The sequence below is a fragment of the Pelodiscus sinensis genome, chromosome 3 (genome assembly GCF_049634645.1).
Source record: "Pelodiscus sinensis isolate JC-2024 chromosome 3, ASM4963464v1, whole genome shotgun sequence".
Lineage (NCBI taxonomy): Eukaryota > Metazoa > Chordata > Testudines > Trionychidae > Pelodiscus > Pelodiscus sinensis.
In genome coordinates, this window is record NC_134713.1 from 137,979,687 (window position 1) to 137,996,279 (window position 16,593).

A 16,593-nucleotide genomic window follows, 5' to 3' on the forward strand; every position below is an offset into this window, starting at 1 on the left:
CCACACGGATTTGAAGAGTTCAGTGTGGCTCAAAAGCTTGCCTCATTCACCCATAAAAGATGTTACTTCACCCACCTTGTGTCTCTAGATCATGTTTAAAAAATGGAAATTGTAAAAATTCAGAAAACTATTTAATTTCTTTCAGTATTAGCTATAAAAATAAAACTTAAAATACTGTTCAGTGACTTCTTTAGTTTTACACTGTTGCTTTAAGGTTCCAGACTTGTATTCAATCTCGTAGTTGGGTTATTCCTTAGAAATAGACAATAGGGATGTGAATGTTTAACCAGTTAAGTGGTAAGCTTCACCTGTGGACTTGATTAAATTTTTTTGAAACTCTTTTGCTGGCTGGATTGAGGATATACTTGGGCCCATATATGTACCCCCAGACCAGGAGATTGAGACCGTGATTTACTGTATACTTATTGTAAAATGTGCATAAAAGAAAACTGCTCATATATTTTTAACAAAATTAGAAAAAAAGGTTTTTCCTACAAACTTACTTTCATAATGCTGCACCTTTATAAATGTAAATTTATTCAACAAAAAGCAAAATATGAAATGTCCTCTTTGTGGTCTTTTAGAAGCCCCTTCAAATTACTGAAGTTAATGTGTTTGCGTGATCTCTCCTTCCACCATACACCCTTAAATAATTGAAGTCAGAATATCATCAGGAAAAAAGTAACTTTTTTTGTGTGTGTAACCACATGGGTTTTTTTATAAATAAGATGACAACCACTGGTTGACTTTTTTCACTAAGGGACATTTTATGGAGTATATGCTCGTTAATATTTCAGAGTCTTCAGCCATTGTAAAAAGATATCATGTCATCTTTAATGGAGGGCAGTCAGTCCATGCAAAGTGTGGTGTTCTGACTTTTGGGGCTGTGTGGAATAGTTCATGTAGAGACTTGGGATGACGGTAAGATACTTCTCGTCAGCACAACATGGTTAATATGGATATCTCCTTCACCACCACCTAATTCATGTGGTGAAGTTCTCAGAACACAGACTGGTCGTTTTCACCTCTGCTATTCAGCAGTGGGCTGCAATGAAGCTTATACAAGTCATGTTAATTTTAGACAAAAGTTGCCAGGGTTCCAGTTTCTGGTATGGCAGAGTTGCTGTTATAACTACCATTACATCAGGGATTCTTGAGCCACTAGGGATTCATGAGCTGTCTTGCAGAGGCTTGAGGTCTTGATGGTCTCCAGATTTGGGGCAGTCCCTGTGATGGGGTGCCTGAGCTGTGAACCCTGGGAGCCTGTCCCAGGACTTGCAGGCTCCCAGGCCAGCCAGCTCCCTGAGTTTGCTTGCCTCTTGGGGATAGCACACTACAAGAATTGAAAAGCTTTAAGGTTCTCAGTCCGTTTTCCATCTGTACAGCACGCTGTCCCCAGAATTGTTTATTCTGGGGTTCGGGCTCACAGGTAAACCTTTAAGTGGCCTGATGAGAAACAAGGCAGGCATGCTGGCAGGCAAGTGTTCAAACGCTACCTGGGTACTGTTGGAAGATGAGTCAAAATCAATGTGTTCTGCACTATGTTTAGCTTTTAACGAATTGGCATTTTTCTGACGAAAACATATTCCATTGGAACTAGGGATGTTAAACTTGGATTAATCACCTAATCAAGAGCTGCACGGCTCTTACTACATTTGAAAGACAGAGGCGCAGCAGTCAGGACTTGATGTGAGTGGGGACTGCTTCGGGACTTGCTTGGACTGGGTTCCCTGCTGCGCCTCTGTCTCCCCTACCTTCCTTCCCCCACACTATGGAGATGGTGCTGGAGGGAACTGGCTTGTAAGCTGGTTGCCCCCAGCACCAGCTCCTACCTCCTGTTGCTGCCTCTAAAATAGAGGCAACAAGTGGGGTGAGAGGGGGAATGTGAATAGTCGACTTTACTAATCTTTTACATTCCCAATTGGAACATTTTCAGCCTGTTCTCTTTGCTAGAGAGAAGCAGGGCATGCTGAGAACACCATCTTTATGAAAGATGGAATGGTTATGAATTTTGGGAGAAGAGTGCTGTATCTTTGTTTTAACTCAGTTAGCTAGTAATCTAAAGTGTAAGTGTTTGTATACTGCTGTGCTGCTGAATGTCTGTTGGGAAAATGAATTTTAATTCCTAAGGGTCTCTAGCCCTGACTAGGGGGTGTCTCATACATTGAAGAATATTTGCAGGACAGTATTAGCCGGCTACATCCGGGGCCCCACACCTCCCCTTTTATTCACTACAGGCTCACAACTAGCCACACTCCAAACCCCCCCGCCACGCGCCTCCCCGTCCCTCGGGAACAACCTACTCTACGCGCTCCTCAATGAAGGGCCTCGGACACTATTCCAGAGGAGGAAGGCACCCCGCTAGCAGGCCCCCCCCGGGGGCCCAAACGCCCCACCGTGGGCCGTAAACCCAGACCCCCAGGGGCTAGATCCCCCCCTACCGCCGTAACCCAAACCGGCTACCGGATGTACCCATTCACTCAGCCATACTTGTTCCAAAAAGTGTCTATTGTAATGTATGTATTGTTTGTCTCTAAACATTCTCTAATAAACGTCAATCTGTTATATTTATAAATATATATATCTTTGAGATTTTTCTGATGACATTTTCTTAATCAAAACAGTAGGCCATCCACCAGTCTGTCAATTTAGAGGACTTTAGTGAAAGTAATAACTAGTTATTTCAAAGATGCATTAGTTGAATGAAAGGAGTGTGAATTTTAGTCGATTGAAATAATACTGCCAAGATCCTAAATGAATTACTTGACTTTTTTTTGTTTGTCTATGCATTCTCTATAATTTATAGTTACAGTTTAGTGTCTGAAGAAGTGTTCAACAGTCTTCTTCTGTTTGCAGATATGGATTATATAGTTCACCTTTTGATCCAGTTCTCTTCGATTTGGAAATGAGTGGATCTTCCTGTAAGAATGTATACAACAGCAGCATTGGTGTACAATCAGATGAAATTGATTTATCTGATGTTCTTTCAGGTATGCACACTTTAAAAAATAATGCATGATCTAAAACTTTTAAAAACAGTAACCCAAAACGGTAGCTTTTTTCTTCGTTTTACTGATTTACTAAGTATTTAGTATCGTAATCTGAGTGACTATTTTAAATCTCTTTGATTAAATTTGTGAAAGTGTAAAACATTCTTTTCTGAGAACTAAAAGAATATGTATCTGTCTTTGAAAGCGACTTGTCTCAACTTGATTGAGGTTTTTTTTTTTTAAAGATAATTGCTTCCATGCATATAGTCTGGAGACTTAGATGTTCATGATGCCTATGCTTTTTAGGTAGATAATTGTTTTTCAAATGAGAGACCCAGGCATTACATGACACAGATTCATTTTGCATGTGATGCATCTTTATGAAAACCTTTCTGTTGCTCTGGCATTAATTTTATGAAAACCTTTCTGTTGCTCAGGCATTAATTTTTTTTCCCCACCTATACATTTGTGATTGGTATTTTCTTTCCACTAAATACTCAGTTTTCTTTTTCCCCTTTCATCTCAAAACGGTGACGTTTATGCCTACTATGCTTCCAGCAATGAGTTGTTCCCATGATGGCACTATTGTCATTAAAAATGCATTCATTAATCCAGAGAAAATGCATCCTGGCATCCCGGGCTGTAAGAGCTGCCTCTCAAGTCAGTGAGAACTCCAGTGCTATTCATTCTCACCCTGCTAAAGTGTTTTTATCAGTCATGTTTTTCCCTAAAGACAGAACAGCATGACTTCACTGAGCCTGTCTCCCCTCTTAAACCCTTTGATCCCAAAGGACAAGAATGGAAGTCAAGCATCAGGATATACTTAGGTGGGTTAAAAAACACCAAGAGACTTAATTTTTGTCAACTCGACCTAAAAGCACAGTTTCCAAGAAAAGAATAGCAAGTATCTAAAACATCAAGACTCTTAATGGATATCAGTCCTAAAGTCACACATCTATACAAGCAACGTCATCACAGGACTAATCACATAAGCCACCCCATCAGATGCTTATACAACTGCATATCCACTAATGTGATCTATGCCATCAAGTGCCAGCAATGCCCCTCTGCCATGTACACTGGCTGAACTAGACAGTCTCTACAACAAAGGATTAATGGACCCAAATCAGTTATTCAAAATAGTTACACACAGAAACTGGTTGGGGAACATTTTAACTTGCCCGGCCAGTCACTAATGGATCTAAAAGTGAAATCCTGACTTTTAGAATAGTCCTGATCCTCTTTAACAGAGAGCAGTTTACAGATAGCACTTTGACCTACAGTTAGAATTTTCAAAAACCTGCACTTATCCATTGATTTTTATATATTATAGTAGCATTATTAAATTGTTTCCTTCTGAATCAAGTGAGTCTGCACAGATTATGTTTAACTGAAGACATAGTCCATACTTGATAAATCTAATGACCACTATCAGTAGAACATTAAATGAACACAACATTTTTTTCCTACAGGGAATGGGAAGATTAGTAGTGGTGCAGCAGCTGAGGGTAGTTTTACCTCCCTTACTGGACTACTGGAAGTTGAGCCTCTGCACTTCACCTGTGTTTCAACTAGTGATGGGACTAGGATAGAAAGGGACGATGCAAGTACGTTTACTGGTATATACACCTTTAATTATTTCTACTTAGTGAAAACCCAAAAGACAGTGTATTCTAGATTTTTGAATGTCACTTATCCAACGTTTTCCCCCCCAAACAGTTTAGGAATTTGCATAAATATTAAAATTTGGTATTTTTAAATGACAAGAAACACACTTTCTTAGAGATTGGCAAACAATTTAAGGAAAGCAGACTTCTAATTTAAATTTGGAAGTTCGTATTTAACTAATATATCTAACATGTTAGTGGGAGTTCATTTCCTGACTGCAAAAGGCCAAAGAAATGGATTACAGTAGCCAGTTCTTGTGTAACACCTTTATTCAGGTATGTGTTGAATGCACATGTAGCTGTCGTGCATAAATTACAAAGCTTCTAACTGAGAAGAAAATGTTACGCTGTACAACTTGCTGTGGGAGACAATTACAACTTGATAGCTTCTCCATATCTTGCTTTAAGCGTGTAGTTTTATTGTAAGCCTATAAAGGAATGCCATGTAGAAGTGCTTTTTGTGCTTCTTTTCTACATACATTTTTTTTTCTTTTGTTTCATGCCAGTGAGTACCTTTGGGGTTACCCCAGCAGTTGGTGGCCTCTCTTCTGGGACGGTTGGGGAAGCCTCGACAGCACTGAGTTCAGCAGCCCAGGTAGCTTTGCAGTCTCTCTCTCATGCAATGGCCTCAGCCGAGCAACAGCTCCAGGTGCTGCAAGAGAAACAGCAGCAGCTTTTGAAGCTTCAGCAACAGGTTGGAGGCTATTTGGCTATTTTTTCATGCTGTGTCTAAACTTCAAAAGCTGAGAAAGTAGTAACAGAGCTATACTATTTTTTTCCCTTCATTTTCATAATGTATTCTGAGATGCAGGAACAGCTCTGGGCTGAGGATCATGTTCATTAAACAAAAAGATGAAAATGTTTGCCATGCTATTTTTTTGGCCTTTTTTCAAATTCTGCTTTTGTACGTGGGAAGTTTTAAGGGTGGGGGACTTGATCCGTTCCATTCACTTTCACAAAGAGTATAGTTTTGATTAACAAGCAAAAGAGCAATGTAGTAAAGGAACCACACTGGAACTGAAAGAAAAAGAAGTGGCCATTAATATTGGTACCGGTTTACACACAATAAAAATCCTATATATGGTAAAGTAGTGATTTGTATGCACTTTTACTTTTTATTTAATGAAATTCTGGTTTTTGCTGCATTATAAATCTCCATTTTATTTTTGAACTAATTACTCAATTTAAAAGTGAATGTTGATAGGAGACAGCAGTAGTTGGTCCAGTGAAAGACTACTTCATCCACTGTGTCTCTCTAATTGTGACCAAGATGACTACAACACCACTACATAGAAAGTGAATGTTGTCAGATTAAATAGTGCTCCATTTTTCCAGCTAGTGTTGGATAATGAATAAAGCCATAATAGTAGTAGTTGCATTTTTATGTATCTCAAATGAAAGTTGAGTTTATGCTCCCTTCATAGTGCATATTGCCTACAGTATGCTGAGCTGTGCTACTCTACATACACTGCTTTTATTTTTCTTACAGAAAGCTAAGCTGGAAGCAAAATTACATCAGACAACAGCAGCAGCAGCTGCGGCAGTATCAGCAGTTGGTCCTGTTCACAACTCTGTGCCTTCCAACCCAGTAGCAGCACCAGGATTCTTCATTCATCCTTCAGATGTCATTCCACCCACTCCAAAAACAACACCTCTGTTCATGACTCCACCTTTGACTCCACCAAATGAGGCAGTTTCTGCTGTCATCAATGCAGAGCTTGCTCAACTTTTCCCTGGCTCAGTTATTGATCAGCCAGCAGTTAATCTTGCTGCACATAACAAAAATGCAAACAAGTCCAGAACGGTAATTAATTGTCTTATGGAAATGAGACACTTGAATGTATTATTAATGATCAAACTTAATCATGTGGTGTTTTTTTACTTGATCACTTAACAATTATGTTAATCAACTTTGTCTGTGATCTAAATATTTCACTGCTAGATAAAAGAATTTCCTTTTCATATGGCTTTTTATAGGAAGGTAAGAGAGTGTCACAAATTCTATTAAAAGAAAATAAATTCCTTATATAGGAGATAACATAGCCATGCAGTTGTAATATTAATCCTTTGACCAGTGCTTCAGTGGGTTTGAATCCATTGATTAGTATTATTATTTCCTAATGGTGCATGCTAGTTCAAATGACATCAGGAATATTAAACCTGTAAATACAAATGACTGAATTGTTTTTTTCTTCTTACAGACTTGCATGAACAAGACGTTCATAAACATTTGAAATAAAAAGGTCATTAAAATGTATATTAATTTTACTAGTGTTTCCTCTTCCTCCTCAGAATCCACTTGGATCTGGCCTTGCTCTTGCAATATCTCATGCTTCACATTTTCTTCAGCCTCCGCCTCATCAGTCCATTATTATAGAGCGAATGCACTCAGGTAAAACCAGAATTCTTTCTTAATGTCTTGGTTTTGTGTAATGGGATTTTCTGATAGAGGTTGAATATTTTCTAGGATATTTTTATTAGTAGGCTTGCTGCAATCCTATTTACTTTTCTAAATAAGAGTGTATGACTTAATTGCCGTCTTATGACAAGAAATTGGGATGTACAAAGACACTTACTTACCAAGCTGAAAAAATACTGCAGTGAAAATGTATGTTGGGATCTCTAGATAGATACTTGAATGCAGTGTTTCCCAATTGGTGCTCCGCGGAACCCTAGGGTTCCGCGGAGCACAACGAGGGGTTCCGCGAGGAGCCGGCGCTCCCTCGCCCCCTCTGAAAGAGAGAGAGAGAGAGAGCCCGTCCCTGCCGTGCGCGACCTTCCCTGAGCTCCCCCTGGCTGGCTGCTGCTGCCCTGTGCAGCACGCTCAAACCAGCAGGTGGAGAGATGCCCGGACGTGACATAACGTCACAGCCCAGGATTTTAAACTTGCTGGCGCTGTGATGAGTGCATGGCTGAGTTGCGGGTTTGGAGTCTGGGGACAGAGCACAGACTCCGGCCCCACAAAGTGGAAGGCAGAAGGTATGGGAGAGGGAAAGGGAGGGGGAGGGAAGGGAAGGGGCTTGTGCAGAGGGAAAGGGGAAGGCACCCCGGGAGCGCCGCAGATTGGCCAGCCGGGCGTGTGGCACTTGGAGGGGGGGGGAGCGCCGGCCCCGGGCGCGCGGCACTTGGGGGGGGGAGGGGGGCGCCGCCGGCCCCGGGCGCACAAGTGTCCCAGCCCTCTGGCGCCCAGCGGGCGAAAGGGACAGGGGTGGAGGAGAGACAAATGGCAGGGGGCCAAGTGCAGACAATGAGGAAAAGGGCAGGAGGAGAGGTATTAGTGGGAGGGGGACAGGGTGATGCTGGGAGGGGAGAGGGTAAGGGCACTGGGGGCTAGAGGGGTGAGGGGAGGTGCTGGGAGAAGGCTTGAAAGAAGGGGTGGGCATGAGGAAGGCTGGGATGGAGCAAGTCATGTGAGAGGGCACAGGGGCATGAGGGGAATGGGGGCAGAGGATGGTGAGGGGTGGGCATCAGGGAAAAATGGAGCAAAGGGGGCAGGGGAAATGAGGGAAGGGGGGGAGGCACCAGAAGGGTGCAGGGGTAAGAGGAGAGATGCAGGGCAGGTTTGTAGAGGGAGGTGTTAGAAGAGGGGATGAGGAGGCGTAGCTCACATTGATCAGAGTGGGGCTACTGGAGAAGTGGGCACAGGGAGGAGAGAAGGGCTGGTGGAGGGGGGCAGGTTGCAGGAGGGCTGAGGACAGTGAGAAGAGCAGGAGTCAGGACAGCAGAGGAGGGTGAGGATTCGGGGGGCAGCAGGCACCAGGGGAGCGGACATGGCAGCAGAGGGAAAAGGTAGAGGTTTAAAAATATTTATTAATAACTTGGGTGGCACCATCCAAACAAGCCACATGAACTCAATACTGGTGCACAACACAATTCATTTTGCTCATGTGAGGAAACTCTTAGGCTGTGTCTACACTGGTTGTTTCTTGCGTAAGAACATCTTGCGCAAGTGTTCTTGTGCAAGAACACATCCACTCTTCCATGTGCGAACTGTGCTTTTGCACAAGAGCATCTATGGCAGTGTGGACATTCTTGTCCAAGAAAGTGCCGATGACCATTTTAGCCATAGGGCTTTCTTGCTCAAGAAATTCATGTTGCCTATCTACACTGGCCTCTTGCGCAAGAATAGTTGCTCAAAAGGGCTTATTCCTGAGTGGGAGCATCATAGTTCTGGCACAAGAAGCCCTGATTTCATACATGAGAACGTCAGTGTACTTGCGCAAGAACACACGGCCAGTGTAGACAGGCAGCAAATTTTTGCGCAAGACCTGCCGCTTTGGCGCAAGATCGTGCCAGTGTAGACACAACCAGAGGGAGGAAGGCAGGGGCAGGGAATCAGCACTGGCTCAGCATGCCTACATGGTTTGGGGGAAGGTGCAGGGAAATTGAGCTCAGCTGGGTTGCAGAGTGGGGAGGTCTGGGGAGCTGGGCTGGGCTGTGGAGTGTGTGTGTGTGTGTGTGTGGAGCTCAGAGCTCAATTTGACTGCAGGAGGAGAGAGGTGCCGGGAACCAGGGCTAGACTCAAGGGGAGGGAGGGACAGGGAATGGGCTCTTGGCTCAGCAATTTTGTGGGGCTTGGAGGAGGTGCAGGGAAACTGGGATCAGCTGTGCTGTGGGGGAGGCATGCAGGGATCCAGTGCAGGGCTCAGCTGGGCTGAGGTGGATGGGGGAGGGCATACAGAACAGACAGGCAGCTCAGCTGGGCTGTGAGGGGCTGCAGGGAACTGGTGCTGCACTCCCTTGGATTGTGAGGGATGGTTTTGGGGGAAGTGCAGGGAACCAGCAGGGGTGGACAGCTTAGTTCGGTTGCAGGGGATAGAGGTGCAAAGAAACCTAGTGGGGAAGGGGAGCGGGGGGACCAGGAGCCCTGAAATGACCTCCCCTGGTCCAAAAATTCCTCATCTGGGACCAATCGGGTCTAGAGGGTGCCAGATCAGGGATGTCCAACTCCTACCCAAGTCTCCTCCTCTCACCCTCCCTCATAGCCAGACACCCTACATCCAGCCTGCTTCTGCACCCTACCCAGACCTTGACCCCTTCCGCCCCCCAGCTCCCTCCCACATCCTGCACCCCATCCCTATCCCGCTCCTTGGCAGCCCTCCCATCCACCCTAGCACCGCCCTGGCCCCAGCACCTTGCCTCACACCCCAGGACTCAGCACCGCCTCGGCCCCAGCCCCCTGCCATCCACGCTAGCACCCAGCAGCACCCTGTTGCTTGTCCCATCACCCTGCCATCTGCCTGTCCCAGCTCCTTGCCCCAGCACCCTGCCACCTGAGCCCAGCATCCTTCCACCCAGCAGCACCCTCTCCCCAGCCCCAGCACCCACTAGCACTCTGTCCCCTACCCCCACCAGCACATTTGGAACCACATTAGTGAGGCTTGGGGGTTTTTGGAGGAGCTTTTTTTGTTTTTTTGCATCTCACTTGTGTGTCCCCAACTGACTTTCTTGTGGGTCAGTGACCTTTGACTCAAAACAGGTTCCTCACCCCTCTCACATATAAAGACAATGCTAAAAGTTTTTGAGTTTGGTGGCATAATTTATTTAAAAATGAAGCCAGGCCAACTAGCCCCCATTTGGGACCAAATCCCCATTTCACTGCAACATCATAACACTCCTGCACCACCTGACCCCAAATGTGAGTCTATCATACACTGGAACCCCCGTCCTGAGCCTCTTACATCCCCACACTCCTGCATCCCCACATCCTCCGTCTTCTGCCACAACATTTCTCCACCATCCACACATCACAAATCCTGAGCCCATCATACTCACAAACTTCTTGCCCTGAGTCCCTCACGTATCCAGCCCAAACTCCTACACCCTCACTTCCACAAGCCCTGGCTTGCTCAGCACCCCAACCTTCCACCTGAACCCAACACTTCCCAACCTAGAGCCCCCTCCCTGAGTCAACAGTCCCTTCTCCTGCATCCAAATTCCCTCCCAGAGCTTGTACTTCTCACCCCTTCCCACACCCAAATCCCTCATTCCCACCCCACACCTCACTCTCACTAGGTTGAGACAAGTATAAGGGCTGGGGATAGCAAGTGATGGAGAGGAGGGGAACAGAGCGGATGAGGCCTCACAGAAAGGAGATGGGACGGGGGTGTCTTGGGGAAGGAATGCGACTTTCATGAATTGGTGGGTCCCTCTCTCCTCCCCTGCCCTCCCCCCCTTTTTTTTCTTGACAAACCTAGGGGTTCCTTGAAATTTTGAAAAGCTGAAAAGGGTTCCTCGGCCAAATAAAATTGGGAAACACTGCTTTAATGGAATACTCTAGCCAAAGGGCACAAATATCTATATTAGCTAATTTCAACCCTATAGGGCTTTCTAACGTAGAACAAGAACAAATTCTGAAACTCTAGTGATATAAATATGAAAACAAGGAGAAAGCAGGCAACTGTTTCGCCAGTATAGCTTTTATGTGAAGAAGGGGCAACAAATTGTTTTTTCCAGTGCTTTATAGGTTTCTAAAAGATCTAGAATAGTTTGTGGAAGTATATTGCCAAATTGTATATCATTATACATTTTTTTGAGTGTGTTTGTGTTGAATTTTATGAAGATAATTTATATTTCAAGAGAAAGATGTTACACTAGCTGCATACATTGATTATCAGTATAGTAGGTCCTAATACACACATTTTGGACTTTTTACTGAAGTCGTGTGTAAGACCGAACATCTTCAGACAGATGGCCAGTTTAATGAAATACTTAGATGTTTAGTAAAACTGCAAGTTTTCACAAATATAGTCATTCTGAACTGAATCAATATACCAAACCACTATTTTTGGACTTTGTATTTTAGTTGATTGGTTGGCCTCGTACCAATACATTTAATCCATCTAATTTTTTTCATAGGAGCAAGAAGATTTGTGACCTTAGATTTCGGGAGACCTGTACTGTTGACAGATGTATTGATTCCTACTTGTGGAGACTTGGCTTCCTTGTCAATTGACATCTGGACTTTAGGAGAAGAGGTAGATGGAAGACGATTGGTAGTAGCTACTGATATTAGCACACATTCACTCATTCTACATGACTTAATACCACCACCAGTTTGCAGGTTCATGAAGGTAAAAAAAGCTAATGAAAATTCTTTTCCACAAATATTGATTGTTTGAAATTATTGTTCTATTAAACTTACAATTTAAAGTTTGATTTGTTAAATTTTCTTTAGTGTTACTCAGTTTCTGTTGTTGTTTTTTCTTTTTAATACAATTAGGCAACAATAAATCTTACATTACCTTTCATTACAGATCACAGTAATTGGTCGATATGGTAGTACAAATGCTAGAGCCAAAATCCCATTAGGGTTTTATTATGGTCATACCTATATCTTGCCATTGGAAAGTGAACTGAAGTTAATGCATGATCCTCTAAGAGGAGAAGGTGAAGCTGCAAACCAGCCAGAAATTGACCAGCACTTAACAATGATGATTGCATTGCAAGAAGACATACAGTGCAGGTGGGAAAAAATGTGTACACTAATATTCAAAAAACTTGTTCTAAATATATACTGGAAAGATGTCAGTAATATTGTATTGCCACTTTTCCAGATTTCTTTAAAAAGGTCAGATGATGTAACTTTTGCCTTGTAATGTAGTACAGATGTTACAATATAATCTCTGTGGTGGTAGTTTAAAAAGCAATAAATAACAAGCCATCTTTTTCTCCATTTTCAGTATTTAATAGTGTATATCAAGTAACCAATATTCAGTTTATCAATTTAAATCTTAAAGATGTGTTGCTATTTGTGAATTTTAGTTGACAAGTTATGGTGTAATTTTTTTCACTTTAGATACAATTTGGCATGCCACAGACTGGAAATCCTTTTGCAAAGCATTGATCTGCCTCCACTCAACAGTGCTAACAATGCTCAGTATTTTTTGAGAAAGCCAGATAAAGCTGTAGAGGAGGACAGTAGAGTGTTTTCTGCTTACCAGGACTGCATTCAGCTACAGCTTCAACTCAATTTGGCACATCATGCTGTACAGAGGCTCAAAGTAGCTTTAGGTGCAAGTAGGAAGACGCTAAAGGAGCAGCCTGACCCAAAAGAGTTGATTCAGATGTCATCCACAGAGCAGTTACGCACCATCATCAGATACTTACTGGATACTTTACTTAGCTTACTTCATTCCTCCAATGGTTAGTGGGTTTTTTATGTTTGCAAATATGTCAGTTAAAATTTTCAGTGACATTTTTACCAGTGTAACAGAAATTTTGAGAAGCTTACATTTTGCTGATCTCCTTAGCTATCTTTTTACAAGAAGATATGCTAGTAGTGGTCATGTTTATTGTCCCACACAATACATAAAAAGCTTGTATGTTGAAGTCACATATACCATAAAATCAGGAGGGACAAAAATGCATGGTTTTTTTAAAAAGCAAATTTTAAAATGTATTATTTATTTACATATTTTTCCTTTAAAATGGACTTGTTTAAAATTGAAATTTAGAACCTATGTTGAGGCTTAAACTTGTATAAACTTAAACATTTCAATGAAAATATGCTGCATTGACGTGCTCTTGTCAACGTTTAATGAGAGGAAAAAGTTTTGCTGCTTTTTTAAAATATATACTGAATTGGGGGAAATTAAATTTCTGAAGACAGCTCTCAAGCTTTGTAAGCATCACAATATCAAGTACAGCATTAAGTATCTCTTAAGTCTTTGTAATGGTATGACTGCTGGTATTTATATTTTTCCAAATGTAAGTGATTTGTTTTTTATATCTAGTTTTTTATAAGCTTTTGCCTTGACTACTTTTGGCTTCAGTTTTAACAAGCAGAATATTTTCTTAATTTAGACTAGCTCATTCAAAGTTGATAGTTATTGGGAGTTGAAATGAACCAGAAAGCTTGTTTGCCTCTTTCAAGATATGAATAAAATCTAAGTCTTGAGGCTATATTTTCAAAGGTATTTAGACACCTAATGATGCAGGTAGATGCCTAATAGGATTTTCAAAAGCACCTAAGTAGGCATTGAAAAAGGCATCAAATTCTCATTGATTTCAATCCAGCTTCCATACAGAGGCAGCAAGGGTGGGGAGGCATGAGCTGGTGCCTGTGGGCAGTTGGCTTCTAAGTGGGCTCCCTATACATGCCAGCTCCCATGGAGCCACCTGCACCACTGCCCCCCCCCCCCCCACACACACACACTGCCTCCCACTGAGTTGGGGGAACAGAGGAGTGGCAGGCGGGAGCCAGTACACATGGGGAGCCAACTTTTAAATTGGTTTCCCCAAGTGTAGTGGCTCCCTCCAAGCTGATAGCTGTATCAGAAGTAGCAGCGCGGGTGGGCAGGCTGGAGCCAGTTGTCAAGCCAGCTCCCTGCACGTGCTGATGCCCTCAGAGGCACCTACCCTCCGTGCTGCTGCCTCCCAGAGAGGGAGCAGCCCTCTGTTTGTAAATGTATAATGTCTGAAAAATGCATCGGTTATATGTTTACAAAAATACGCATTTAACATCCCTAATTTCAACCTCAGTCTCCCCATCCCAGGGAGTGCCCTAGCCACAGGGCTATAGAGACATTGGTCTGTGATCTAATGTGTGTATTATATACAGTGGAGCAGTTTCAAAAGGAGAGATTGACACCCACTCTACAAATATAGACTTGTACCCCAGTGGTTCTTTGCTTCTCAGGAGATTTGGATCAGGGTCTCCTATTTTCTGGGTGAGTGCTATAACCACTGAATCATTGGGTAAAAAGGGGGCCACGCCATGTTTAGTGCAGAGCTCAATCCAGTAGAAGGTTTTCTGAGGTGGCACCTAAGAGCGTCTACTGGATTGTTTCTCAGAGGGGTTATCTAAACTACACGGAACAGTCGAAAGAGGATATGCAAATTCAGTGGGAATTTGCATATCTTCTTCCTATTGCACTTTCGAAAGTGAAAGTAGTTTAGACATGGCTTTTTCGGTGATTGCCCCCCCCCCCCCCGGTCAAAAAGCCACTTAAATCTCAAAAAATGAGGTTTACGCGGCTTTTTGACAAGGGGGGGGGGTGTTCGCTGAAAAAAGCCGCATGTAAACTACTTTCACTTTCGAAAGTGCGATTGGAAGAAGATATGCAAATTCCATGGGAATTTGCATATCTTCTTTCGAATGTTCCGCCTCGTCTAGATAAGCCAAAAGGGGAAAACCTAGCTTTAGCATCTTTAGCACCAGGATTTGATTATGAGTTAGGTATCACATGTCAGGACTCAATAGATGGATAAGCACATTCACATCAGTAGATTTTAGGCACAATAGCAACTTCATCAGTAAAAATGTATATGACTACAAAGTTAGATGACAGCTGTGTGAGGGTTTTGAGAGGAACATTTTAGTTTAGATTACTAATGTGGCAGTTAATTGCTTAAATATTTTGTAGCACTTTGGCATGAAATGCTCATTGAAAATCACTTAAATGGGATTTAGAAATTTTTGATAATTGTAACCTTAGTCTTTAATAGTTACATTTTGACTTGTTTAAAATTTGTAACCTACAGTTATAAATATAGGGAAAAATAAATTAACTTTTTGGGCCTGCTTTACTAGTAAGATTTTATAAGGAAAGCATTTGACTGTTTTCACTTGGCATTCATAGATTGGAAAAATGCTAACTAATATATATTCTTTCTCATGAAGGTAGTAACATGCTATTCTTTAAAATCTGAAGATAAGCACCTCTCCCCTTAAGTCTATATGCATTTCATTTGATTTCTTCCTCTTTAAAAGGGCACTCTGTTCCTGTGGTTCTGCAAAGTACATTTCATGCGCAGGCTTGTGAGGAGTTATTTAAACATCTCTGCATCAGTGGGACCCCAAAGATACGATTACACACTGGACTTCTACTTGTTCAGCTGTGTGGAGGTGAAAGGTGGTGGGGGCAGTTTCTCTCCAATGTTTTGCAGGAATTGTACAACTCAGAGCAACTTCTTATTTTCCCACAAGACAGGTAAGGTTGCTTTGGTAAAAAGATATGTTATTACAGTTCCTACGTATGAATCGTTTTATATAATTTTGTTGCAAAAAGTTAGTTTTCAACTTAGTTTTTGGATATCCGATATTTCTACTAGCACTAAATAGAGAAATCTAGACGTTTAAAAAATGCTAATTCTGATTTATATTTCCTATTGATGCTGTTTTAATGAATTTTTTTTAGAAAAAAATCCCTTTTGATTTAGATTACTTAAATTAGAGGTGAAGTAGTGGCTAGAGCTAAATGGATTTATCCAACTCATGAAAGATGAGAACTTCCCTTGTAATAAAATTCTGATCTAATCACTACATCTAATTACAAAGGACAGCCACAGAAGAAATTATTCCTTAAATATTATTTAACAGGAAATCTTGGTTTTGTCAGTCTGATGGAACTCAAGTGAGTACTTTTGGATGGAAAAGCAGATTCAACATAGCCCATTTCTAAGTTGTAAAGAAAGTGTATATACTTTTAAGTTCTTAAGAGCATTACTTTCATGGATTTCTGCTACAAAAAAGAACATGCTCAGAACTGTTGGGTTAGCAGTGTTTTGAGATACACAAGTACTCTGCCTTTGTTCTTGTATGCTGATCTTGATCCAAAAAGGGGCATGGCTCCAACCACTAAGCTCGTAGTTGCTGTGAATTCAAGAGACAGTGAACAGATATTCAGTGGTGTCAATCACTGCCTTTTGAGAGAGTTTACTTATTTCTCATAGCTTATAAGCTTTAGACTGTGCCATTCTTTGGGTGTTTTTTGGTTTTTGGTTTTTTGTTTTTGATTTAACAACCAACCTTACACTTCAGGCAAAAGGAGTGCACTCATACTGGAACTGTGTGGTGGATGGGGGGAATTTAGTTGATGTACTCTTTCAAATATTCTTATACGCCTTGTTTTACAATACCCAGAATGATGATGTACAAATAGAATAGGTCAATTCTCATTGGAAAAACTGCACAGATTCTAAATCGGTAATGG

The 16,593-nt window shown here is 42.1% G+C and overlaps 1 protein-coding gene across 1 annotated transcript in view; it reads left to right on the plus strand.

Moving 5' to 3' along the window:
• BIRC6 (baculoviral IAP repeat containing 6) overlaps window positions 1-16,593 on the plus strand; it is a 343,022-nt gene that overhangs the window by 97,535 nt on the left and 228,894 nt on the right. Inside the window, exons 22-30 of the mRNA XM_075924970.1 lie at window positions 2,857-2,990; window positions 4,463-4,609; window positions 5,164-5,351; window positions 6,147-6,461; window positions 6,950-7,049; window positions 11,516-11,730; window positions 11,914-12,122; window positions 12,456-12,802; window positions 15,372-15,591. Coding sequence (XP_075781085.1) covers window positions 2,857-2,990; window positions 4,463-4,609; window positions 5,164-5,351; window positions 6,147-6,461; window positions 6,950-7,049; window positions 11,516-11,730; window positions 11,914-12,122; window positions 12,456-12,802; window positions 15,372-15,591 — 1,875 coding nt within the window. The remainder of the gene's footprint in view (window positions 1-2,856; window positions 2,991-4,462; window positions 4,610-5,163; window positions 5,352-6,146; window positions 6,462-6,949; window positions 7,050-11,515; window positions 11,731-11,913; window positions 12,123-12,455; window positions 12,803-15,371; window positions 15,592-16,593) is intronic.